At 44.3% G+C, this 26,223-nt stretch overlaps 1 protein-coding gene across 1 annotated transcript; it reads right to left on the reverse strand.

Moving 5' to 3' along the window:
- Positions 1-1,194: 1,194 nt before the first annotated feature.
- LOC122924435 (macrophage migration inhibitory factor-like) lies at positions 1,195-21,484 on the reverse strand. The gene is made up of 3 exons (XM_044275531.1): positions 21,307-21,484; positions 13,407-13,579; positions 1,195-1,368 (listed from the first exon to the last, which is right to left on the reverse strand). The coding sequence occupies exons 1-3, from the start codon at positions 21,412-21,414 to the stop codon at positions 1,302-1,304; spliced, it is 348 nt and encodes a 115-aa protein (XP_044131466.1). The 5' UTR covers positions 21,415-21,484; the 3' UTR covers positions 1,195-1,301.
- Between the last annotated feature and the right edge of the window lie 4,739 nt (positions 21,485-26,223).

The following is a 26,223-nucleotide window of genomic DNA, read 5'->3' on the forward strand; positions in this document are numbered from 1 at the left end:
CTGCGGTTGTGAGGCCGGTTGGATGTACTGCCAAATTCGGAAACGCCTTTGGAGACAGCTTATGGTAGAGAAATGAACATTCATTGCACAGGCAACAGCTCTGGTAGACAATCCTGCAGTTAGCATGTCAATTGCACGCTCCCTCAAACATTGCAACACATGTGGCATTGTGCTGTGTGATCAAAATGCACATTTCAGAGTGGCCTTTTATTGTGGGCAGTCTAAGGCACACCTGTGCAATATTCATGCTGTGTAATCAGCACCTTGATATGCCACACCTGTGAGGTGGGATGGATTATCTCTGCAAAAGAGAAATGCTCACTAACACAGATTTAGACAGTTTTGTGAACAATATTTGAGAGTAATGGGTCTTCTGTGTAAGTAGAAAATGTTTCAGATATTTGAGTTCAGCTCATGCAAAATGGGAGCAAAACCGAAAGTGTTGCGTTTATATATTTTTGTTCAGTGTATTAACTACCAGGCCGTGACCAAGGTCTAGTGTTTGCGAGTAAATTAGTATTCACCTTCTAGACGAATGCCATAATGATCAACTAATAAAAAGTATATTTGATACACCAGCAACTGAGTGCCCTGGTCTATCTTCTACTATATGAACGGCAAAAATTACCACTGAGCACCAACCGCACAAAAAGAAGAAGAGGTGTGCCGTTCAACTTCTTCTTGCACTATTAACTACTTGTATTCCCAATCTAATAATTCTGGAGCATCTATTCTTATGTTGTGCATTTCTTCTATTATTCCTGCTAGAAGTTATGAATGACTACTTACTAGGAGTTTGCAATGAAGGTCCAGATGGGTGTTAAACAATTGGAAGTTTTGTCCCTGCACAGTCTGACACTATCAAATCAGTGCCACCAGTGTAAGACTGTTCAGAGACATTCACCTCCCCACCCCCAACTGGTAATACCCATCTGGACCTTCATTGCAAACTGCTAGTAATTAATTCATAACTTCTAGCAGGAATAATAAAGGAATGCTACAAGATAGGGTTATAAGAATAGATGCTCCAGAATTATTATTACATGGGGAATACAAGTAGTTGGTAAAATAGACATGTCAGGAGAGGTGACGGGTCCTCTTTGAGCCATGTAACATTACTGGGGCATGGTGAACCATAGAAAATCAGAGCCCCAATCACCATGAAACTAGGTAATAAAGAATGACACAATGACCTTTTATTTACCAAGTTTATTTAGTACGGAATGTAATACACAGGTAAATCACATTACGCTGCTGTGGTTCTCAGTTCATCTGCTGGCCATCGAGCACTAAGGGCATGGTTAGGCAAAGGTCGTTTTGTTCCAGCCCACATTACTTGGATTCAAGTCCACAAAATTGAAGTAAACCCTGTAAAAGAAGAGACTGACAGTTCAAATACCCACAAAATGAAAAGTAGCCAAAACAACTAAAAGTACCCCATCCGCAACTAAAAATCTATGGCTGAGGCATGGGGAGATATAAGGGGCACAATGCAAGATTTTGAGGAATTCCAGCAGACAGCATACTTGCACTGCACAGCAAACAATTCTAATTATACAATTCAACTCAAATCCCCCTTGAATTTCCTGCCAAACCATAGGTGGATGCTGAAGTCTGCATGGATATGGGCGACTATGCATTGTCTATTAAATGCAGTAGGAATCTGGAGAGGTTACTAGCCAACTAGTACTACTCAATAGTCAACCCATAGAAAAAAGTAGTGTGCTCTGCATTAAAAATGTTTTTCTATTCACGACCTATCCTCAGGATAGGTCATCAATATCAGGTCGGCGGGGGTCCGGCACCCCCACCGATCAGCTGTCTGAGGATACGGCGTGCGCATGAGCCGTCTCACTTCTCTCTGTCCGATAGACGTACAGCAGCAGACATGAAGAGAGAAGGGAGACGGCACATGCACACAGAGCGCGCAGTGTGCTCAAAAAGCTGATCGGCAGGGGTGCCGGTTGTCAGACCCCCGCCGATCTGATATTGATTACCTAACCTGAGGATAGGTCATCAATATTAAAAGCTCGGAGAACCTCTTTAACACAGCACCTTTACTATAGTGACCGCACTATGCTATATGCTAAGAACCCTCGTATGGCTTCAGACATCAGCAATTTGTTTTATGCTCAGTTGTTGCTGAATCCAATAAATCCTCTCGAATGCTGCACATTTTGCTGTGGTAAGGTTGGGTTCACATCACGTTTTTGCCATCTGTTTAATGGATACATTGTAATAAAAAATAAAAAAATAAAAAAAATAAAAAAAAGGATACAAAAGCGCAGCACACCACGCTTTTGTATCCTGCAGAGTTTATTAAAAAAAATGTATATGTTAACGTATACTTTTTTTTTTTTTACAATGGAACTCTATGGTGAACAGCTCCCACTGTATGGCATGCAGCTGAGGCATCCGTTAACGTATACGTTTTTTCTATACAATAAACGGATGGCAAAAACGTGAAGTGAACCCAGCCTTAGAAGTGTTGAGATGAAAGTGCCAATCGCCTAGGGTAGATACCCAACAGTTGCCATTTGGAAAATATGACTTAGGCCTCTTTTTGGCCCTTGTCCAATCCGGAGCTCCCATAAAGAATGAATGGAGCGGCAGTGCACATGCACGATTGCTGCTCTATCAGAACGGGACCCATATTCTCATAATCTGTGGGGGTCACAGCAGTCTGACCCCCCCACTGGTCAGCTAGTTATCCTCTATCCTGTGAATAGGGGATAACGTACAGACTTGGCACAACCTCTTTAAATCACTTGATTTTTCTGGGGTCAGGAGTCCAGTGGGCAGTCACCTCTGTTTGACAGTTTATATCTGCAGCTACAGACACAATTAGGAGTAAGCAAATCAAGCAAATTATTCAAACATTTTGTTTTAATGCTGTCCGGAGACCTGTCTCTGTACAGCATTAAAATGTATAGTCTCTGTGGAGGCAAAATTTGTTTCACGCAAATTCAGTATTTATTTCTGCAGCTTTAAAAAGATTTGAAATTCTGAATCTGGCCTCGGTACCAAACCCGAATTTGGATTGCTATTTTAAAATGTTTGTAAAGATGTAGAAGGGATTACCGAATTCATTCACTAAAAAAGTCTAGCGCAACTTCGGCTGAAACTAATTTTGCCTCCAACATTTGAATACTCTACGGAGACAGGTCTCTGTACAGCATTAAAACGAAGTGTTTGAACGAATGGACTCCATGATCCAAAAGCTCCATTCACTCAACACTAGAAACAGCACAAGTTGTATGAAATAATCAAGTCAGTACAGCAGTGCTGGGAGTCCTGAGCAAAGACAGGGAGGGGTGAGGCAGCTGCATGTCCATACGTACAGCCAGCAATGTTCAATGTGTCTGTGCAGAACCTAGCTGGTTACACTGACCCTCCCAGGCCCGGCGCAGCAGCACTAGTAGGACACCAAAAAGGGGTAAGCTGTCTGGAGCCTGCACAGACTAACGACGCTCAGCAATGCTCGGATGGCTGTCAGTGTTCCCTCTAAGCCTTTATAGCTAGTGAGTGGGGCAGTTAGGGACCTGGGCAATACAGAACTGTTTAAAATAAATATTAACCCCTTAGTGACCAAGCAATTTTTTCATTGTCACATTCCAAGAGCTATACTTTTTATTTTTCCATTGATGTAGTTGTCAGAGTTTTTTTTTTTTTTTTTACAAGACAAATTGTGATTTTTAATGGTGCCATTTTTGGAGTACATATAACTTACTTTTATTAGCTCTATTAGCGGGGGATAAGAAAAATTGCAATACCTCCACTGTGTTTTTAAGTTATTCATTTTGTGGCGCCCATTTTTTTGGTACAAATAACTTTATTCCCTGGGTCAGAATGATCACAGTGATACCAAATACATGTAAAATGGTGTAAAACAGAACTGGCTTAGTTGTCCATAGCGACCAATCAGGATAAACCTTTTCCCTAAAGGCGTTGTCAAAATGAAAGGTGGAATCTGGTTGCTATGGGCAACTAAGCCGGATCTACTTTACACCAGTTTGATATATGACCCCCTTAATGTCTGTATTGGGGGTGGTCTAGATCAAAGAATTCAACAGCATCCAAATGGGTTGGAAAAAAAATTAAGTAGCTTTGTTTCTCCAACATGACCCATGCAATGTTTTGAACGCAGGCTGTCATTTGTTTTGCATTTCAAGACTTATGGTCCAAGTGGATTTCTGGACTTTGTAACTCCCATCACCTTATTGTTTTTTTTGTTTTATTTTATTTAATGTACTGCAGATTCCTATTTTGTAATTTACTGTGGCCCAAAGTACTGAAAATATTAATGCTTGTTTGCTTGGTGATCTACGGCACTAAATGCGTTAGTGTCAAGATTTCTGGTGATCTATGGGAGTAAAAAGGTTAATCTTAATATGTTACCTGGTATTTTAGATTATTTCAGCATCCTTGGTGGTCTATGCAAGTAAAGGGGTTAATGTCAGTTTACTAGGTGGTCCATGAGAGTGTAAGGGTTAACGTCAGTATAGAAGAAAAAGGAAAAAGTTGTACAGCACTGAGATAAAAATAAAATCTTCAGTCTTATTTCAGTTATTTAGTCTTGTTTAGCTTCTTGTAAAAAATACATCTCCACATGGAAAGCGGTAACATACCAACGCGTTTTGATCTTAGTCATGGTATGAAGTATAAGGTGCACTGTATCACTGGTCTTGACGGGGCTAAGCTCCATTCAAGTGAACAGAGCTTAGCCGCGCCCAGGCCAGTTGATACTAGTCGTGACATCACTGGGCCTGCGGTAAACAGTGAGAGCTGCTGGAGCGCCACTGCCTTCTTGAACAGCTGATCGGCGGGGGTCCTGGAGGTCGGACCCCCGCCGATGAGATTATCATCAGTTTAAACAAACTGCAGAACCCCTTTAATGTATTAAAACATTGCATATGATCGTGGCAGCAGGATATTAATGTGCTCTAATGTCAGAGTATTTCTAAATGTATCATACTATCCATTATTTTCTCCCCAAGAAGTAACCCTGTTGCGGCACAGGCTTGTTACCACCTGATTATTAGTGTGCCAATAATTCATCTGTATTACATTATATATGCATCTGTTTCATTAAATATGGGGATTTTTATAGATGTCTTTCCTTAAATGGATTTTAACTGACTTTTATTACAAATATTTTTCATATGCTCTCACAAGTTGCAAGGGTTAAATGCAGGCAACATGCATTAAATTATAACCACCTGTATAGCAATGACAGCTCCAACCTGATTGGTGTAATCATGCCTCATTTTGATATAAATCCAGTATGCCTGCATCCAACTTGTACCATGACTAAGATCTTTTAGATCGAGACGCGTTGGTGTTACCGCTTTACATGTGAAGATGTATTTTTACATGAAGATAAAGACTGAAGATTTTATTTTCATCTCAGTGCTGGACATGTTTTTCTTTTTTCGCCTGGATTGTTTACGGACTGAACCGGGTCCTTGCACGAAAGGCTATACTGGTAGTGCTGGCTTGATCCATGATTTACACAGTTAAATCGCTACATGGATTCCTCATTTAATAACTATTCTGGAGCATCTAGTCTTATGACTCTATGTTGTGCCATTCCTTTATTATTTCTACTAGAAGTTATGAATGAATTGCTAGCAGTCTGCAGTAAGGGTACAGAGGGGAGGAGTGTACTTGCACAGTCTGACAATGGCAGCACTGATTGGATAGAGTCAGTCTGTGCAGGTACACCCCCCAAGCTGGTTAACACCCCTTTAATTCATTCATAACTTTTAGTACAAATAAAGGAATGGGAAGTAGTGAATAGTGATCTGGATTATTTAAGACTTAACTTTTACTTTTGATACAATATAAAATAAATGAGATATATCCCTCAAAAAAACTAAAAGCCGAATACACAATACAGTTTTCCACTGCCCCACAATCGAGGGGACTCTTTTTGGAAACAGTAACAGCTGTGTCCACACTAAGGGCCCTTTCACACCTGCGTTATAGTCTTCCGGCATAGAGTTCCGTCGTCGGGGCTCTATGCCGGAAGAATACTGATCAGGATTTTCCTAATGCATTCTGAATGGACAGTCCGTCCTTCAGGATGCATCAGGATGTCTTCAGTTCCGGAACGGAACGTTTTTTGGCCGCAGCAAATAGCGCAGCATGCTGCGCTTTTTGCTCCGGCCAAAAATCCGGAACACTTGCCGCAAGGCCGGATCCGGAATGAATGCCCATTGAAAGGCATTGATCCGGATCCGGCCTTAAGCTAAACGTCGTTTCAGCGCATTGCCGGATGCGACGTTTAGCTTTTTCTCAATGGTTACCATGGCTGCCGGGACGCTAAAGTCCTGGCAGCCATGGTAAACTGTAGTGGGGAGCGGGGAGCAGCATACTTACCATCCGTGCGGCTCCCGGGGCGCTCCAGAGTGACGTCAGGGCGCCCCAGGCGCATGGATGACGTGATCGCATGGATCACATGATCCATGCGCATGGGGCGCTCTGACGTCATTCTGGAGCGCCCCGGGAGCCGCACGGATGGTAAGTATGCTGCTACCCCGCTCCCCACTACTACTATGGCACCCAGGACTTTAATAGCGTCCTGGGTGCCATAGTAACACTGCAAGCATTTTGAAGACGGATCCGTCTTCAAATGCTTTCAGTACACTTGCGTTTTTCCGGATCCGGCGTGTAATTCCGGCAAGTGGAGTACACGCCGGATCCGGACAACGCAAGTGTGAAAGAGGCCTTATATAGTCAGTGTCAGACACTAGAAGGTAACAAGAGCTATGCACTAGTACCTAAGGTGCACAGAAACAAGGTAGTAACAGTCAGTGTATACTGACACCTTATGTGCACAATTCAGGCAATGATATTTAGCAGTGTATACATAATGCACAATGACATACAACAAAACATACAATGATTAGGTGCAAGAAGACGCCGTCCTATGCCAACCTGCTCCTGGGCTGGTGGGAGGCAACCAAGGTCTTTGGTGACACAATGTAGTCATGTACCGGGCTCATACTTAAGTGGGCGCGGTACATAGATGACATCTTTGTCATATGGAATGGCACGAAGGAGTCCTTCTTAGAGTTTGTACTCAAACTTAACTCCAATGAAGTGGGATTACGCTTCACATCAAAAGCAGGGACAACCTGGCGTTTCTGGATATTAAAATATCCAGAGGTGCCTTAAAAGAGCTTGACACTACAATCTACAGGAAACCTACGTCGACGAAGTCTGTACTACACTGGGACAGTGGCCATCCCTTTTCTCAGAAAAGAGGTATACCAAAAAGTAAATAATTGCGCCTCAGACGCAACTGTTCCAGCAAGTCAGAGTTCGTCGACCAAGCAAAGGTCTTACAAAACCGGTTCCTTGAGGCTGGGTTCAGACCTGAGTGTTTTACAGCGCGTTCCTACGCGCTGTAAAACACTCAACAGGCAAGAACCAATGATTCCCTATGGGAATGGTTCTCACCTGAGCGTTTTACAGCGCGTACGTGAGCTTCTTTGGGGCGTCTTGTCGTGCGTTCCTGTACATAGACTTCAGCGGGAACGCACGACAATGGGCGTTTGCTTGTCTCTGTATGCGCGATTGCAAACGCCCGTACAATCGCGCATACAGAGCGCTCCATTGCGAACGCTCAGGTCTGAACCCAGCCTCATAGAGGATACCCCAATGATGTCCTAAAACCAGCAGATCAGACCGCATTATCAGCAAAGCGGTCCGATCTCCTGGTGCCCAAGGTCAAAGAAGAGACGGAGAAGAAGATCCGCCTCATCGCAACGTTAGATGAGGCATCAGGACAGATCAGCGATATCCCTCGCAAGCACTGGCCCGTCCTATTGATGGACCCCAAAATTAGGGAGACAGTCTTCAGTTATCCACAGATCTCTTTTAGGAAAGGCAGTAGCCTCAAAGACATGCTTGTCCATAGCCACTACACCCCAGCCACTAAAGGGGCGACATGGTTGGACCGTAAGATCAATGGCTGTTATAGGTGCAGTGGCTTTGTGGCCTGCAAGATATTACAAAGCAGTAATACCTTTTTCAGTTCAAACCTACAGAAGTCCTTTACCAAAGATTTTATTAATTGCCGCACACAGGGTGTGATCTACAAGATCACATGCGTGTGCAGACTTGAATATATAGGAAAGACCAAAAGAGAGCTGCGCAGACGTTTTGGGGAGCATTTGGGTGACATCACGAATGAGCGTGATACACCAGTGGCCCGACACGTGAAAGACAACCACGGCGGGGACCCCAGCTGTATTAGAGCTATAGGCATCGACAAAATCCCACCACCTACACGTGGCGGGGATTGGGACCATCTCCTACTACAGCGGGAAGCACGCTGGACTTTTTAACTTGATACAGTATCCCCTAGAGCAGGCATGGCCAACCTGAGGCTCTCCAGCTGTTGCAAAACTACAACTCCCAGCATGCTCAGACTGCCTACCGCTATCAGCCTGCAGCAGGGCATGGTGGGAGTTGTAGTTTTACAACAGCTGGAGAGCCACAGGTTGGCCATGCCTGCCCTAGGTTTGAATGAACAGCTTCATTTCGGCTGTTTCCTGTAGTGTCTGCCCTAATAATGAACCCCTCTCCATACTTTGGTAGAATGGATTCTACCTCTTATGGTGCCCACCATTCCCTTTTTGGGTCTCTCTTCTAGCCACAGTTAAGAAATTAAAATATTAAACCACCACAAATACCATTCTGCATTTACTATATACCCATATCAGGGTTTTTTGGGTGTACATTGTATGGACATATATCCCGATGCCCATCGATGTACACCCATACGGCGCTTATATATCAACGCCCGTATGCACGGACTACATATGCATCTATATTGTGTCCGTTTTATGCTTAATATTGGTCCACAGTATGCATCTGGCGGAAAGTCCCCCCATGCTTATATTTTTATACACTGTGGAACCTTCCCTCATGCTATAGATACTAGCACGAGAACTGTGATGCCCGGCGAGAATAGCAGTGCATCCTCAAGTTGTAGCATATATATCGGAGGCGATGCGCCTGCGCGGTGCCCTACTTTCACTATTGGCCACTGGCGCACTTAGCACTGCTCCAAGTACGCTACACTTCAGGTCCTGGCAGACTGCTCTGCGCATGCGCCGCATCCACATCTCGCGATGACTGACGTCACTGCATTGCGCGTCGCGCACATATGCCGATGCAATGCTTTAAAAGAAAGGCGGGCTCCTGCAGAAAAAACAGGTAACATCAATGCCTGCGGCCTCAACCCGTGTACCGCAACGAAGGGAGGGGGTGCTTCATCTGTCCCCTTTTTTCTTTCCCTGTATGCTGTGCACTCTACTCCATCTAGGAGCCATTGCTCCTAGTGGTTTTTGTACCTGCTGGCGACTACTACTCCCAGCAATTGCTTGGCGGTGAACATAGTCTCCAGCAAGTGAACCATACTTTTTGGCCCATTCTATATATTCCCCTGATGAGAGGACAGTTTCTGCCTCAGAAACGTGCATGTTGGGATCTTTTCAGGGCTAAATAGGGAATGCAATTCCAGGGTTAGGTTCCGGACGGGGGCTCAATTAGCGGGATACCACGTGGCTAGACCAACAGGACTATTGTAGGTTCCCGAGGGTCGTCTAGGGATAGAAAAGATCATCCTCCTGTGATCCCTTCATATCGTACTGACTCTCTGCTGTCAAACTGGACCACCCTAACCAGAAACATCGGAGAACCCACCATCTGTAGGGTAGGACACTGGGTTTTCAATGGTGCCGCCGTGCACCTTGTGATATGGGTGTAGCTGTGCATGTTTGTTGCACGGTTTCTTCTTACACCTAATCATTGTATGTTTTCTGTTGTATGCCGTTGTGCATTATGTAAACACTGCTAAATATCTTTGTCTGCATCATTGCCTGAATTGTGCACATAAGGTGTCAGTATACACTGACTGTTACTACCTTGTTTCTGTGCACCTTAGGTACTAGTGCATAGCTCTTGTTACCTTCTAGTGTCCGACACTGACTATATAAGTGTGGACACAGCCGTTACTGTTTCCAAAAAGACTCCCCTCGATTGTGGGGCAGTGGAAAACTGTATTGTGTATTCAGCTTTTAGTTATTTTGAGGGATATCTCTCATTTATTTTATATTGTATCAAAAGTAAAAGTTAAGTCTTAAATAATCCAGATCACTATTCACTACTTCCTATGAATCATGCGAGTGATCATTTGCAAACATAATTTTTTCTAATTTTCAAATAAAGGAATGACACAACATCGAGCCATAAGAATAGATGCCCCAGAATAGTTATTACATGGGGAATGCATGAAGCTATTAAAACAGGCATGTCAGAAGTGGTGAGAGGTCCTCTTTAATGTCAGTATACCTGGTCATCTAGAGCAGTGAATGGGGTTAAGGTCTGTGAATGGGGCTGGGCCACAATACCAAGCAGCACAGCCGATGTACAATGTAGGCACTGTGCTTGGGAGAGAAACCAGGAGCCAGCTGCACTCACACGGTCCCCGGGAATTTTATAATGATGACCTATCCTGTCAAGTGATCAAAGGAAAAATAAATAAAATTTTAAAAAAATCTAATCCCCCCCCCCCCCCAAATGGCACCAATAGAAACGTCGACTATTCCCGCCAGAAATTTGCCTCTACATAAGATGATCAGCAGAAAAAAAAACAAAAAAGAAAAATATATATGACTTTCAGAAAACGGCAACACAAAAACATGAATAAAAAAAAAAATATAAAAAAAAAGAAGAAAGCTTTTATTGTGTAAAACTGAAACAAATAAAAAAAATGACATATTTGCTATTGTCGCTTTTGTAACAACTAGCTCTATAAAAATATCACATGATCTATCCTGTCAGGTGAACACAGTAAAAAACAAAAATAAAAGGCGGTGCTATTTTTTGTTACCTTTCCTCGCACAATATTAAGCAATCCAAATACCCCAAAATAATACCAATGAAACTGTGACATTATCCTGTAGTTTCCAAAATGGGGTCACTTTTTGGGAGTTTCCAATGTAGGGGTGCATCAGGGGTTCTTTAAATGCGACATGGTACCTGAAAATTATGTGAAATCTGCCCTCCAAAATCCATGTGTTGCTCCTTCCCTTCTATGCCCTGCCATATGTCCATACAGCAGTTTACGACCACATATGGGGAGTTTTGGTAAACTGCAGATCCAGGGTAAAAAATACTGAGTTTTGTTTGGCTGTTGAAGAGGTTGCCCGGGCTTTTTAATATTGATGACCTATCCTCAGGATAGGTCATCAATATCAGATCGGCAAGGGTTTGACACCTGGTACTCCCGCCGATCAGCTGTATGAGGACCATAGACAGCAGCAGCCGACAGGAAGAGAGAAGGCACGTGCACACTGCGAGCGCTGTCTCCTCTTACAGCTGATCGGTGGGGGTGCCGACTATCGAACCCCCAACAAACTGATATTGATGACCTATGGGTACTTTCACACTTGCGTTGTTTGATTCCGGCAGGCAGTTCCGTTGCCTGATCTGACTGCCTGATCAGGCAAACTGTATGCAAACGGATGTCATTTTTTCTGACTGATCAGGCATTTTTCTGACTGATCAGGATCCTGATCAGTCAGAAAAATGCCTGATCAGTCAGAAAAATGCATTGCAATACCGGATCCGTTTTTCCGGTGTCATCAGGCAAAACGGATCAGTTTTTTTTTTTTTTTTTTTTTAAAGGTCTGCGCATGCGCAGACCGGAAGGACGGATCCGGCATTCCGGTATTTTGAATGCCGGATCCGGCACTAATACATTCCTATGGAAAAAAATGCCGGATCCGGCATTCAGGCAAGTCTTCAGTTTTTTTCGCCGGAGATAAAACCGTAGCATGCTACGGTTTTCTCTTTTGCCTGATCAGTCAAAACGACTGAACTGAAGACATCCTGATGCAAACTGAACGGATTACTCTCCATTCAGAATGCATGGGGATATGCCTGATCAGTTATTTTCCGGTATAGAGCCCCTGTGACGGAACTCTATGCCGGAAAAGAAAAACGCAAGTGTGAAAGTACCCTATCCTGAGTAAAAGCGCAGACAACACCTTTAACCCTTTCTGCCTTACAGGAAAAAATTTATTATAATGGAAAATCTGAATTTCCCTTAACGTTTGTGGAACACCTAAAGGGTTAACAAAGTTTTCTAAAATCATATATGAATAATTTTGGGGGCGTGGTTCCTAAAATAGGGACATTTATGGGAGGTTTCGTGTCTATTATGTAAGCCCCAAAAAGTGACTTCATCACTGAATTGGTTAAGTGTTTTTTGGAAAATTGTATTAAATTTATAAAATTGCATCCAAGTTTTTAATCCATCTAACATCCCAAAAAAAAAAAAAAAAAAAAAAAAAAAAAAAAAAAGGCATTTACAAAATGATGCCAACATAAAATAGACATATGGGGAATGTAAAGCAATAACTATTTTTGAGCTATCACTATCTGTCTTAAAAGCAGAGACATTCAAATTTTGAAGAATGCAGTGAAATATAGCGGCTCAAATTTACCACCAACATGAAGTACGATGTTTTGCGGGAAAACAAATCTCAGAATGGCTTGGATAAGGCTACTTTCACAGCTGCATTCGGTTTCCGTTTTTGAGATCCGGCAGAGGATCTTAAAACCGGACCAAAATGGCAAGTGGCATCTCTTTTTAGTTTCTCTATGCATTAAAATTCTAAGTGAGGCTACTTTCACACTAGCGTTGTTTTAATCCGGCGTTCAATTCCGACACCGGAACTGCCCGCCGGATCCGAAAAACGTGTGAAAACGGATTACATTTGAATCCTGATCAGGCTTTCGATCACAATGGAAAAATGCATTGGAAAAAACGGATCCGCCATTTATGGACTTTAACTTTTTTTTCACATTTTTCGGGTTTAACATGCAAAAGCCGGATCCGTTTTGACTGAACACACTGGGCCGGATCCGGCGTTAATGCAAGTCAATGGGAAAAAAGCCTGATCAGGCATTCAGTCAAAGTGTTCAGGCTTTTTGGCCGGAGGTAAAAATACTGCATGCTACGTTTTTCTGAAAAGCCTGATCAGTCAAAAAGACTGAACAGAAGACATCCTGATGCATCCTGAGGGACGGACTCTCCATTCAGAATGCATTAGGATAAAACTGATCAGTTATTTTCCGGATTTGAGCCTCTAGGACGGAACTCAGCGCCGGAAAAGAAAAACGCTAGTGTGAAAGTACCCTGAGCTGGAAGGCTGACTGATGTTCCATATCGAACTAAGTGCTTGTACAAAAGGTAGAAAACATGGTGTTACCAACTAACATTCTGTATTTATGGATAGATATAGATATATAGATATAGAGATAGAGATATAGATATACACATACACACACAGTTCTAGATAATATATAAAGAACCTCAGTTATACCTGTTAGCAGAGATATGCAATTGCTTGGACAAAATATCACTTAGCAGAGTAGTGTAATTTTTGTTTTGTGGACCTCCAATCTTGCCAATGCTCTTCAGGCTGCAGAGGGCACAGGGTTCTGTGGTGCCCCCAAAGCTCATCATCTGATCGGGCATGATGTGCACAGCGATGTACTGTTAACACAAAAAGCACAGTAACTTAGAGATAAGAAAGAAAACGAATACATTACAAAACACAGGCATATACGATATAGACTGTGAATCAGAAAGCTGGTGGAGAAGCGTGTACGGCCCCTTTCATCAACTAGTAATAAAAATATATTTATTCTGATTACTTAAAGGGGTTATCTCACTTCAGTAAATTGCATTTATAATGTAGAGGAAGTTAATACAAGCCACTTACTAATGTATTGTAATTGTCCATATTGCCTCCTTTGCTGGCTGGATTCATTTTTCCATGGTAACAACCACGTGCAATCCATCAGTGGTGGTTGTGCTTGCACACTATATGAAAAAGCATCAGCCTCTCTGGTGGCCGGGACCGTGGGAGCGCACATAGGCTGGTGCTTTTTCCTAAGTTGTGCAACATTTTTATTCGGTTTTGATAACATAAAAAAGTATTGCGATACTCGATACCATGCGAAAAAAATAGATCATCAAAAAAAGCCGTGTGCATTCCGCATTTTCTGGAACGTCCGGCCCATAATCGAACAGTCCTGTCCTATTTTTTGGGGGGGACAAGGCGACTAAAAAAAAATTAGCCAATCGCGTGGTTATTATTTTATTTTTTATATTTTAATAGTTTGGACTTTTCAGATGTGGCGACATGTAATATGTTTATTTAATTATATATATATATATATATATATATATATATATATATATATATATATATATATATATATATATATATATATATAAAAATGGGAAACGGGGCGATTTATACTTAATATTTTGGTGTTTTTTTTTTTTTAATAACTATTTCCCCACCTTAGGGACTAGAACCTGGGATCTTTTCATCCCTTGTCCTATTCACCCTGATAGAGCTCTATTAGGGTGAATAGGACTGTGCATAGTACAAAACAGCAGCAGGGAGCCGACTATGGCAGCCAGGGCTTCCGTAGCGTCCTGGCTGCCATGGTAACTGATCGGAGCCCCAGGATTACACTGCTGGGGATCCGATCACAACTGCCACTGTACCACCAATAAAGAGGAGGGGAGAGGGAACCCGGTGGCCGCTGCCACCAATGATTTTAATACTGGGGGGTGCACTGTGTCACCTCTATGATAGGGCACTGCGATCAGTGGCAGTTAACCCCTCAGGTGCAGGCCATGTGATTCTGCCGCCGGCACCTGCCTCCTGTATTAAAGGTTAATTATCATTGGTGGCCAGGCCCGGTACCTGCTATGCTGGCGGCATGACTCTGGGGCTCGGACTGATGCTGGGGAGGACACAAAATACTCAGGAGGAAGAGGCTGCCGTTCGCAGAGCTCACTGGCTCAGACGGTGCAGCAGTTTATTACCTCCCCTGTCCCGCTTCAATTAGTCACACATTCATTGGTGGCAGTGGTGCGGGCAGCTTCAGAGCCCGCTCAGCAGCCGCATCATTAGAGGGAGGGATTCCCTCCCTCCTTCCTTCTCCACTGTCTGGATGGAGAGAACATAGCACAAGCCAAGCGCGGCACACGCCATGTTCTCTTATAAGAGGAGATACTAGACTGCGTATCGAAAAAATTAATATCCTGGTACCGAATCGATACTGGCATATCGATTGGGTATTGAAATTTCGATACCCGAAACAACCCTAGCAAGCACGACCACCACTGATGGATTGCAGGGTGGTCATAACCATGGAAACAAGCAGTGTATAATGTGATGGGAAAATGAATCCAGCCAGCAAAGGGGGCAATATGGACAATCACATTACATTAGTAAGTGCCTTGTATTAACTTTCTCTACATGATGGAGACAACCCTTTTAAAGGGGTATTCTCATCTGAGACAATGGGGGCATATTGCTAGGATAGGACTGTCTGATAGGTACAGGTCCCAGTACTGGAGCCCCGAAAGTGGTGGAGGGCACACTGCGCATGCACAGCCACCCTCCATTCAGTTCTACGGCTTGGCTATTTCCGTCGGGCCCATAGAAGTGAACGAGAGCGGTGGCCGGTCATGAGTGGTGTGCTCCCATTCACTTCTATGAGGAGAGCACTTGGTGGTAGCCAGACCTGGGATCCTCCAGCCACCGCTTTGGGGGCTCTGTTCTATATATAGGTGCGGGTCATAGCAGTGGGACCCGCACCTATAAGACAATTGGGGCATATCCTAGCGATCTGCCCCCATTGTCTGAGATGAGACAACCCCTTTAACCACCTCCCGACCGCCTAACGCGCCGATGCGTCCGGGAGGTGGTTGATTTGTTCCTCCTGGACGCATCGGCGCGTCATCTCGCGATACCCAAGATTTCCTGTGAACGCGCGCGCGCTCACAGGAACAGAAGGTAAGCGAGTAGATCTCCAGCCTGCCAGCGGCTATCGTTCGCTGGCAGGCTGGAGATGTGATTTTTTTTAACCCCTAAAAGGTATATTAGATGCTGTTTTGATAACAGCGTCTAATATACCTACTACCTGGTCCTCTGGTGGTCCCTTTTGTTAGGATCCACCACCAGAGGACACAGGTAGGTCAGTAAAGTCGCACCAAACACTACACTACACCCCCCCCCCCCCGTCACTTATTAACCCCTTATAAACCCCTGATCCCCCCATATAAACTCCCTGATCACCCCCCCTGTCATTGATCACCCCCCTGTCAGGCTCCGTTCAGACGTCCGTATGATTTTTACGGATCCACAGATACATGGATCGGATCCGCAAAACACATACGGACGTCTGAATGGAGCCTTACAGGGGGGTGATCAATGACAGGCGGGTGATCACCCATATAGATTCCCTGATCACCCCCTGTCATTGATCACCCCCCTGTCATTGATCACCCCCCTGTAAGGCTCCATTCAGACGTCCGTATGATTTTTACGGATCCATGGATCCGCAAAAATCATGCGGACGTCTGAATGGAGCCTTACAGGGGGGTGATCAATGACAGGCGGGTGATCACCCATATACACTCCCTGATCACCCCCTGTCATTGATCACCCCCCTGTCATTGATCACCCCCCTGTAGGGCTCCATTCAGACGTCCGCATGTGTTTTGGTATCCATGGATCCGTAAAAATCATGCGGACGTCTGAATGGAGCCTTACAGGGGGGTGATCAATGACAGGCGGGTGATCACCCATATAGATTCCCTGATCACCCCCTGTCATTGATCACCCCCCTGTAAGGCTCCATTCAGACGTCCGTATGATTTTTACGGATCCATGGATCCGCAAAACACATGCGGACGTCTGAATGGAGCCTTACAGGGGGGGTGATCAATGACAGGCGGGTGATCACCCATATACACTCCCTGATCACCCCCCTGTCATTGATCACCCCCCTGTAGGGCTCCATTCAGACGTCCGCATGTGTTTTGGTATCCATGGATCCGTAAAAATCATGCGGACGTCTGAATGGAGCCTTACAGGGGGGTGATCAATGACAGGCGGGTGATCACCCATATAGATTCCCTGATCACCCCCTGTCATTGATCACCCCCCTGCAAGGCTCCATTCAGACGTCCGTATGATTTTTACGGATACATGGATCGAATCCGCAAAACACATGCGGACGTCTGAATGGAGCCTTACAGGGGGGTGATCAATGACAGGCGGGTGATCACCCATATACACTCCCTGATCACCCCGTCATTGATCACCCCCCTGTAGGGCTCCATTCAGACGTCCGCATGTGTTTTGGTATCCATGGATCCGTAAAAATCATGCGGACGTCTGAATGGAGCCTTACAAGGGGTGATCAATGACAGGGGGTGATCACCCATATACACTCCCTGATCACCCCGTCATTGATCACCCCCCTGTAAGGCTCCATTCAGACGTCCGCATGTGTTTTGCGGATCCGATCCATGTATCCATAAAAATCATACGGACGTCTGAATGGAGCCTTACCAGGGGGGTGATCAATGATGGAGGTGATCAGGGAGTCTATATGGGTGATCACCCCCCCTGTCATTGATCACCCCCCCTGTCATTGATCACCCCCCCTGTAAGGCTCCATTCAGACATTTTTTTGGCCCAAGTTAGCGGAAATATATATATTTTTTGTTTGTTTTTTCTTACAAAGTCTCATATTCCACTAACTTGTGTCAAAAAATAAAATCTCACATGAACTCACCATACCCCTCACGGAATCCAAATGCGTAAACATTTTTAGACATTTATATTCCAGACTTCTTCTCACTCTTTAGGGCCCCTAAAAAGCCAGGGCAGTATAAATACCCCACATGTGACCCCATTTCGGAAAGAAGACACCCCAAGGTATTCCGTGAGGGGCATATTGAGTCCATGAAAGATTGAAATTTTTGTCCTAAGTTAGCGGAAAGTGAGACTTTGTGAGAAAAAAATAAATCAATTTCCGCTAACTTATGCAAAAAAATAAAAATTCGATGAACTCGCCAGGCCCCTCATTGAATACCTTGGGGAGTCTTCTTTCCAAAGTGGGGTCACATGTGGGGTATTTATACTGCCCTGGCTTTTTAGGGGCCCTAAAGCGTGAGAAGAAGTCTGGGATCCAAATGTCTAAAAATGCCCTCCTAAAAGGAATTTGGGCACCTTTGCGCATCTAGGCTGCAAAAAAGTGTCACACATCTGGTATCGCCGTACTCAGGAGAAGTTGTGGGAATGTGTTTTGGGGTGTCATTTTACATATACCCATACTGGGTGAGAAATATCTTGGTCAAATGCCAACTTTGTATAAAAAAAATGGGAAAAGTTGTCTTTTGCCAAGATATTTCTCTCACCCAGCATGGTTATATGTAAAATGACACCCCAAAACACATTCCCCAACTTCTCCTGAGTACGGCGATACCAGATGTGTGACACTTTTTTGCAGCCTAGGTGGGCAAAGGGGCACACATTCCAAAGTGCACCTTTCGGATTTCGCAGGCCATTTTTTACACATTTTGATTGCAAGGTACTTCTGGCAATTTAGGGGCCCTAATGTGTGAGGGCAGTATAACTACGCCACAAGTGACCCCATTTTGGAAAGAAGACACCCCAAGGTATTCTGTGAGGGGCATGGTGAGTTCCTAGAATTTTTTTTTTTTTGTCGCAAGTTAGTGGAATATGAGACTTTGTAAGAAAAAAAAAAAAATCATCATCATTTTCCGCTAACTTGTGACAAAAAATAAAAAGTTCTATGAACTCACTATGCCCATCAGTGAATACCTTAGGGTGTCTACTTTCCGAAATGGGGTCATTTGTGGGGTTTTTCTACTGTCTGGGCATTGTAGAACCTCAGGAAACATGACAGATGCTCAGAAAGTCAGAGCTGTTTCAAAAAGCGGAAATTCACATTTTTGTACCATAGTTTGTAAACGCTATAACTTTTACCCAAACATTTTTTTTTTATCAAAGACATGTAGAAAAATGTATATATGGATGTCGTTTTTTTTGCAAAATTTTACAGCTGAAAGTGAAAAATTTCATTTTTTTGCAAAAAAATCGTTACATTTTGATTAATAACAAAAAAAGTAAAAATGTCAGCAGCAAGAAAATACCACCAAATGAAAGCTCTATTAGTGAGAAGAAAAGGAGGTAAAATTCATTTGGGTCGTAAGTTGCATGACCGAGCAATAAACGGTGAAAGTAGTGTAGTGCAGAAGTGTAAAAAGTGCTCTGGTCATGAAGGGGGTTTCAGCTAGCGGGGCTGAAGTGGTTAAAGAGTAACTAAACTTTTCTACAAAATTCCTTTAATATGTTCTAAATTGCCTAAAAGTTTACTTTATTAATCAGAAATACAGTTTTTCTGCTCAAATAGGCACCCAAAGTCCTGGGTGTCTATGGCATCTTAAGTCATTATTCTAGTAGACACTGATTATGTCAGCACTGTACAGATTTCACAGGGGGCGTGCTCCTGCCTTTGCGCCTTCAAACTTGTTTAAACCCTGGCATAGCACCAGTACCCTGCTCAGCAAAATGTGTAGCAATATGCTGGAGAGAGCCTTGAGCTGAGCAGAGCTAAATCCTGGCATAGCATATCTCTACAGGGCCTAGCCAAGTTTAAGGGGGGCACAGGCTGGAGCACGCCCCCCGTGCAATCTGTATGATTGATATATATATATTATATTAAGATGTGATGCAGACTTTGGGTGCCTATTTGAGCAGGAAAACTGTATTTCTGATTAATAAAGCATATTACAAAAAAAAAAACATTTTAAGGGTACTTTCACACTAGCGGTTTTCTTTTCCGGCATAGAGTTCCGTCACAGGGGCTCTATACCGGAAAAGAACTGATCAGGCATATCCCCATGCATTCTGAATGGAGAGTAATCCGTTCAGTTTGCATTAGGATGTCTTCAGTTCAGTCATTTTGACTGATCAGGCAAAAGAGAAAACCGCAGCATGCTACGGTTTTATCTCCGGTGAAAAAAACTGAAGCCTTGCCTGAATGCCGGCATTTTCCCCATAGGAATGTATTAGTGCCGGATCCTGCATTCAAAATACCAGAATGCCGGCCTGCGCAGACTGGTAAAAATGTGAAAAAAATAAATAAATAAATACAAGACGGATCCGTCTGTCCACATGACAAGCAGAGAGACAGATCCGTTCTTGCAATGCATTTGTCAGACGGATCCGCATCCGTCTCACAAATTCTTTCAGTCACATCCAAAAAGTGTGAAGGTAGCCTAAGGCTCCTTTCACACCTGCGTTCAGGTGTCCGCTCGTGAGCTCCGTTTGAAGGGGCTCACGAGCGGCCCTGAACGCAGCCGTCTGGCCCTAATGCATTCTCAGTGGAGGCGGATCCACTGAGAATGCATCCGTCTGCCAGCGCTCAGCCTCCGCTCCGCTCAGTGAGCGGACACCTGAACGCTGCAAGCAGCGTTCGGGTGTCCGCCTGGCCGTGCGGAGGCGAGCGGATCCGTTCCGACTTATAATGGAAGTCAATGGGGACGGATCCGCTTGAAGATGACACCATATGGCTCAATCTTCAAGCGGATCCGTCCCCCATTGACTTTCAATGTAAAGTCTGAACGGATCCGCTCAGGCTACTTTCACACTTAGAAAATTTTTCTAAGTTATAATGCAGACGGATCCGTTCTGAACGGAGCCACCGTCTGCATTAATATGAGCGGATCCGTTCAGAACGGATCCGCTCGAACGCTAGTGTGAAAGTAGCCTTAGTCGATTTAAAATATTTTAAAGGAAAGTTGTAGATTACTCTTTGGTTCACCTCAACCGCAGACACTTGGGGGCTACTCTCATCTACATCAGACTGGCATCAACAGGATCTGCTACCAATAATAATCTAAAGTAGGTACAGATTAGGTCTCTCACGCATTTTATGACGCCGCCTCCGGGCAAAGGGGCCTCCACCCACCAAAATTCTCCCCTATATTTACATACACTTTGATATCCCTGTGCACATCAAAAACCAGTTCACGGACATAAATCTCACTGTGGTTACGCTGGCATTGCACATTTTTCTAATTCCACTGCCCCCAAAGTTGCAAGATAGATAGATAGAGCTATATCTCTATCTGGTCCTCTCTGTATATACTAATCAAATACTGACTGCAGCGCAGCCTGCTTTTAAAGTTACCTATTTACACGCTAGAAATACCTAATGCACTAAATGGCACAGCTATGTGGTTGCCGTTACAAAAGGGGCAGCTTTACTATAAGCCTGGTACCGTGGACATGGCAGCCATGCCAGGGCACTGCCCCTCTGGATGCAGGAGCGGCCCACCACTACACCTGCCCGCCGCCCGCCCCTCAGTCCGCGTACCTCAGAAGGTTTGCCTGTCGCCTTAGCCAGTTGCTCAGTCAGGCTGCAGAGGAGATTTTCAGGGATGGCATCCCGGGCTACGTTGGTAAAGAGCTCAAAAGTGGGCATGGTGTCTCCGAGTAGAGCGTAGGAGCAGCTATGGCAGCAGACCGATACAGAACACGTGTGCCCAGCAAACCCTGCCTTACAAAGGGGACAGCCAATCCGCAGCAGCTTCCCCCCCCCCCTGCTGGGAGAAGCGGGGTATTACATCCCTGTTCTGATGCAGCAGGCCCGTGACAGCGCTGCGTGAGTACGTTTGTGCGCATGTCCGGTAATCAGACTCGGTCTGTGTCCTTATCATCGCCTCAGGGCACCTCAGGAATGGGCCACACCTACAGAGAGTGCCTTATGATCATAAAGAGCAGGGTGGAGAATACTTTGTGATTATAGGTGCTACATATCTATATATGTGATCTGTAAGAAACAACTAGCTCATGAAGTACAATATGGAGCCTTCTGGAGTAGTTCTTTAATGCTATAAAATGGCATAGTATTTAAAGGGGTTGTTCATCTTCTGGTTCTTAAAGCAGACACCTTCTCGTAGCCAGACCTGAGGAGGGAAGCACCTACCTTCACCGCCGGTCCTTTCTGCTTCACCCCCAGTGACCCCCCCTTACATCACGTCAATTGGCCATGGTACACAAGGGGGGCCAATCACCACTGTGGTCAGTCATTGTATGTTCACATGATTAACATGTTGGTGATCGCCAATTTGTCTTTTTATGGTCAAAATGATGACCTTAAAAGACGGCTCCCGATATGGCTACACCGACAGAAAAAGGAGCAAGTTACAGCTCTTAGAATGCGACAATCATTGCTTGGTCATTAAAGGGGTTTTCCGAGACTTTACTACTGATGACCTATTCTGTGGATAGGTCATCAGTATCTGAAAAGAATCATCATTAGTGCCGCCACATGTCAGATTGCCCAAACTGTTAACATATGAAAGTATTTTTCCTGTTACGACATTTACCGTCCTCACGGCCAATGGCCGCTGCTGCATCTCCGCTCACCTACTATTGGTTGCCCCCTCCCTTCGCCGCATTTTTTGATCCGTGCGACGAGGAGATGCAGCCACGGCCGTGCGGGCATCAGGAGTGACACGGGTGCCGGGGAGCGGAGAAAGTATAACTAGTATGAGGTGCCTGGGCATTTTGGAGGGCATTATAGGGGTTGGATAACAGAGTACAGCATTTTAATGTATGGGCTCAGGCGATGCGAAAGTGAATTATCACTGAAGTCTCATGATATTTTGGTGAATAACTTCGGCCATTAATTTTTTTAACTTTAAAACCATTCAAAAACATGTATCCAAAGTCGGCTTCTGAACCAGCTGGTACCTCGGTATCAAAACCGACTTTGGATCCATGTTTTAAAATGGTTTTAAAGTTGAAGCCCCACGAGACTTTGGTGATAACTCACTTTTGCCTCGCAGGAGCCAATACATTTGAATGCTGTATGGAGACGGATCTCCGTACATCACTCAAAAGAAGCTTTGCACAAATAGACTTGGGATCTAAGATCCGAAGCGTGATTCGCTAAACACTACCCGCTGCCCCTGGGCAGAAACATTGCTGATCACATGATCACCTGTGTTTGTCCTGCAAGCCTGGGGCCGCAAAACATAAACACTGATGGATTGCAGGGTGGTTGTAACCATGGAAACAAGCACTGTGTAATGCAATGGAAAAATGAATCCCGCCAGCAAATGAAGCAATATGGATAATAATAATACATTAGTAAGTGACTTGTATTAACTATGTCTACGCAATAGATGCCACTTGCTGAAGTGACACAACCCCTCCACTACAGCCAGGTGGTCAGGAGTGAGATAAAGGCATTGGTATACCGTATGGATGAGACATCTCTAACCAGTAGAAACACACATTACAGTGGCTCAAAGGACAAACCGGTGTGATTGTTAAACCTGCTGATAGGCGAGGATTCCACAATATCATATTAGAGTAAATTAGAACCCCTGTTAAAAACAATCTGTGGAACAGGGGGTCATTTCCAAGAAAGTGGGTGACAAAAGTAATCCTGTTAACGCTCAAAACTGTTTTGGTATTTGAATTTCCTTCACAAAATACATGTCCCTTGTTGAACCTCCAGGTCAACCTATAGTCTCAGGACTCAATTCAGTCACTGAGCCTCTGTCTCGGTACCTGGATGGGTTCCTGAGACCGCTATTGGATGGCATACCATCATGTTTGGTGGATACTAAAGATTTATTGAATCCCTTGGGCTCCTTTACATAGAGGAAAGAGTTTACGTTGGATACTATTGATGTAGAAGTCTGTATACCTGGATCTCACAAGATTTGAGTATACAAAGGATTAGACATTTGGGACCCTACAGACAGGGAGGAAAAATGCAAGCAATTTATTTGTGATGCACTAGGGTTTGTTTTATCTAACAATGCATTTCAATTTGGTAATAAATGGTATCGTCAGCGGTCAGGGGGAGCAATGAGGATGCGGATGGCCGGTTTTGAAGAAGATTACCATTTATACCATTAATAATCAATTTCTGAGTCATTTGAAACTATTTCTGGGGTATATTGATGACATCATCAAGTGGGATGGTAAGAAATCTACATTTGCTGTATTTATTAATTACATTAATCGTAATCAATATAACATGAAATGTATGGCATGCTGGGGAGAATACAGAGCTGAATTTCTGGATGTATTGATTTAGAGATGAGCTTTTAACTAGTGGCTTTAGGAAGCTATCTGGAATTTCTCTGTGGAGTGACCTGGAGTGAACTGTTAAACAGTTAATGCTATAATATGTTATGGTTCACTTCTGAAGTTTTTAGGATGTTCACTAAGATGCTAACCATACACTTTTAATGGGATAAATGGCAAATGTGACAAGCTGAAGCAAGAGAAAAGAATCCTTCACCAGGTAGACACCATCCCTGTGAATGAAATCTTCCAGAAAAGCAACTTTGATAAGAACTAACCTCTGTGGGAAAGAAGAATTTACATATTCCAGAAGGTTGAAGACCATTAAAGGGACAGTGTGTGGACATTTAAGGCAGTTAAGGTAATGTACTCTTACAGATTTGGAGTTTACTGCATGTGGTTAGGGTTAATTGGTTCTGGCACCTGCCACACTCCTGAGATGGACTGGCCATCCATTGTAGAACTGTAGCCCCCCCCCCCCCTTAAGAAAGCTGACTGCAAAACACACATCGGGATAACAAGCCGGTGGTCTGCTGCTGCATTGTTATTAATCCTATATGGGTCTGTGAATGGTTTTCTGTTTCAATTTAGGTAGTTATTTTTACTTACTTTAGGACACTTACTTTAGGAGTCCTCCAGTCACCACTTTGGCCTGCTCCGTTCTCGATATAGACAATCTATCAGACAATGGGGGAATATCCTAGCAATATTCCCCTATTGTCGCAGATGAGACAACCCCTTTAACTACATTCCCTGGGATTCTTGAATTTGATTTGGACTTGATACACTTAGATAACAGTTCTTGGACAATAACAATCTCTTTTGCAGCATAATGACCATCGATCTTTGTTGGTTTTAATCTGTTTTTTAAGATTGTGATGCCCATTTTTTATATTATTTATTCTAAGTTCTAATAAAGATTACATTGTGGTATATATTTCGACTTGTTATTCATTTGTCATTATTTAAAGGGGTTGTCCATCCATTTATACTGATGACCTATCGTCACACAAACAGGGAATAAACAAACAGACACAATAAGAGTAGTTGTACGGTACCAGGGTCAAAAGCCAGTCAGTCAATGATGTACCTAGAATGCCAGAAGCAAATGAGAGAGCCAGACGCACCAGAAGTAAAAAACCAGGAGAGAAATTCAGGGCTAAATCGCCAGAAGCCAGAAAACATAGTCACAATACCAGATCCAGAAGTTACAGCCAAAGTAAACGCAATACCACCAAGGAACAGCAGGGGGAGCCAGAGGAACAGGAACTCACTGGCACCTGCCTCCACAGGAGCCAGACTAAGGCCTCTTTCACACTTGCGTTGTCCGGATCCGGCGTGTACTCCACTTGCCGGAATTACACGCCGGATCCGGAAAAACGCAAGTGTACTGAAAGCATTTGAAGACGGATCCGTCTTCAAAATGCTTTCAGTGTTACTATGGCACCCAGGACGCTATTAAAGTCCTGGTTGCCATAGTAGGAGCGGGGGAGCGGCATACTTACAGTCCGCGCGGCTCCCAGGGCGCTCCAGAGTGACGTCAGAGCGCCCCATGCGCATGGATGACGTGCCATGCAATCACGTCATCCATGCGCTTGGGGCGCCCTGATGTCACTCTGGAGCGCCCCGGGAGCCGCACGGATGGTAAGTATGCTGCTCCCCCGCTCCCCGCTCCACTTTACCATGGCTGCCAGGACTTTAGCGTCCCGGCAGCAATGGTAACCACTCTAAAAAAGCTAAACGTCGGATCTGGCAATGCGCCGAAACGACGTTTAGCTTAAGGCCGGATCCGGATCAATGCCTTTCAATGGGCATTCATTCCGGATCCGGCCTTGCGGCAAGTCTTCAGGATTTTTGGCCGGAGCAAAAAGCGCAGCATGCTGCGGTATTTTCTCCGGCCAAAAAACGTTCCGTTCCGGAACTGAAGACATCCTGATGCATCCTGAACGGATTTCACTCCATTCAGAATGCATGGGGATAATCCTGATCAGGATTCTCCCGGCATAGAGCCCCGACGACGGAACTCTATGCCCTAAGGCTCCATTCACACACCCGTATAATGGGTCTGCATCCGTTCCGCAAATTGCCGAACGGGTGCGGACCCATTCATTCTCTATAGGGACGGAATGGATGCGGAGAGCACACTATGTGCTCTCCGCATCCGCTTTTCCGGAGAGCATCGCTG

The sequence above is a fragment of the Bufo gargarizans genome, chromosome 1, assembly GCF_014858855.1.
Source record: "Bufo gargarizans isolate SCDJY-AF-19 chromosome 1, ASM1485885v1, whole genome shotgun sequence".
Lineage (NCBI taxonomy): Eukaryota > Metazoa > Chordata > Amphibia > Anura > Bufonidae > Bufo > Bufo gargarizans.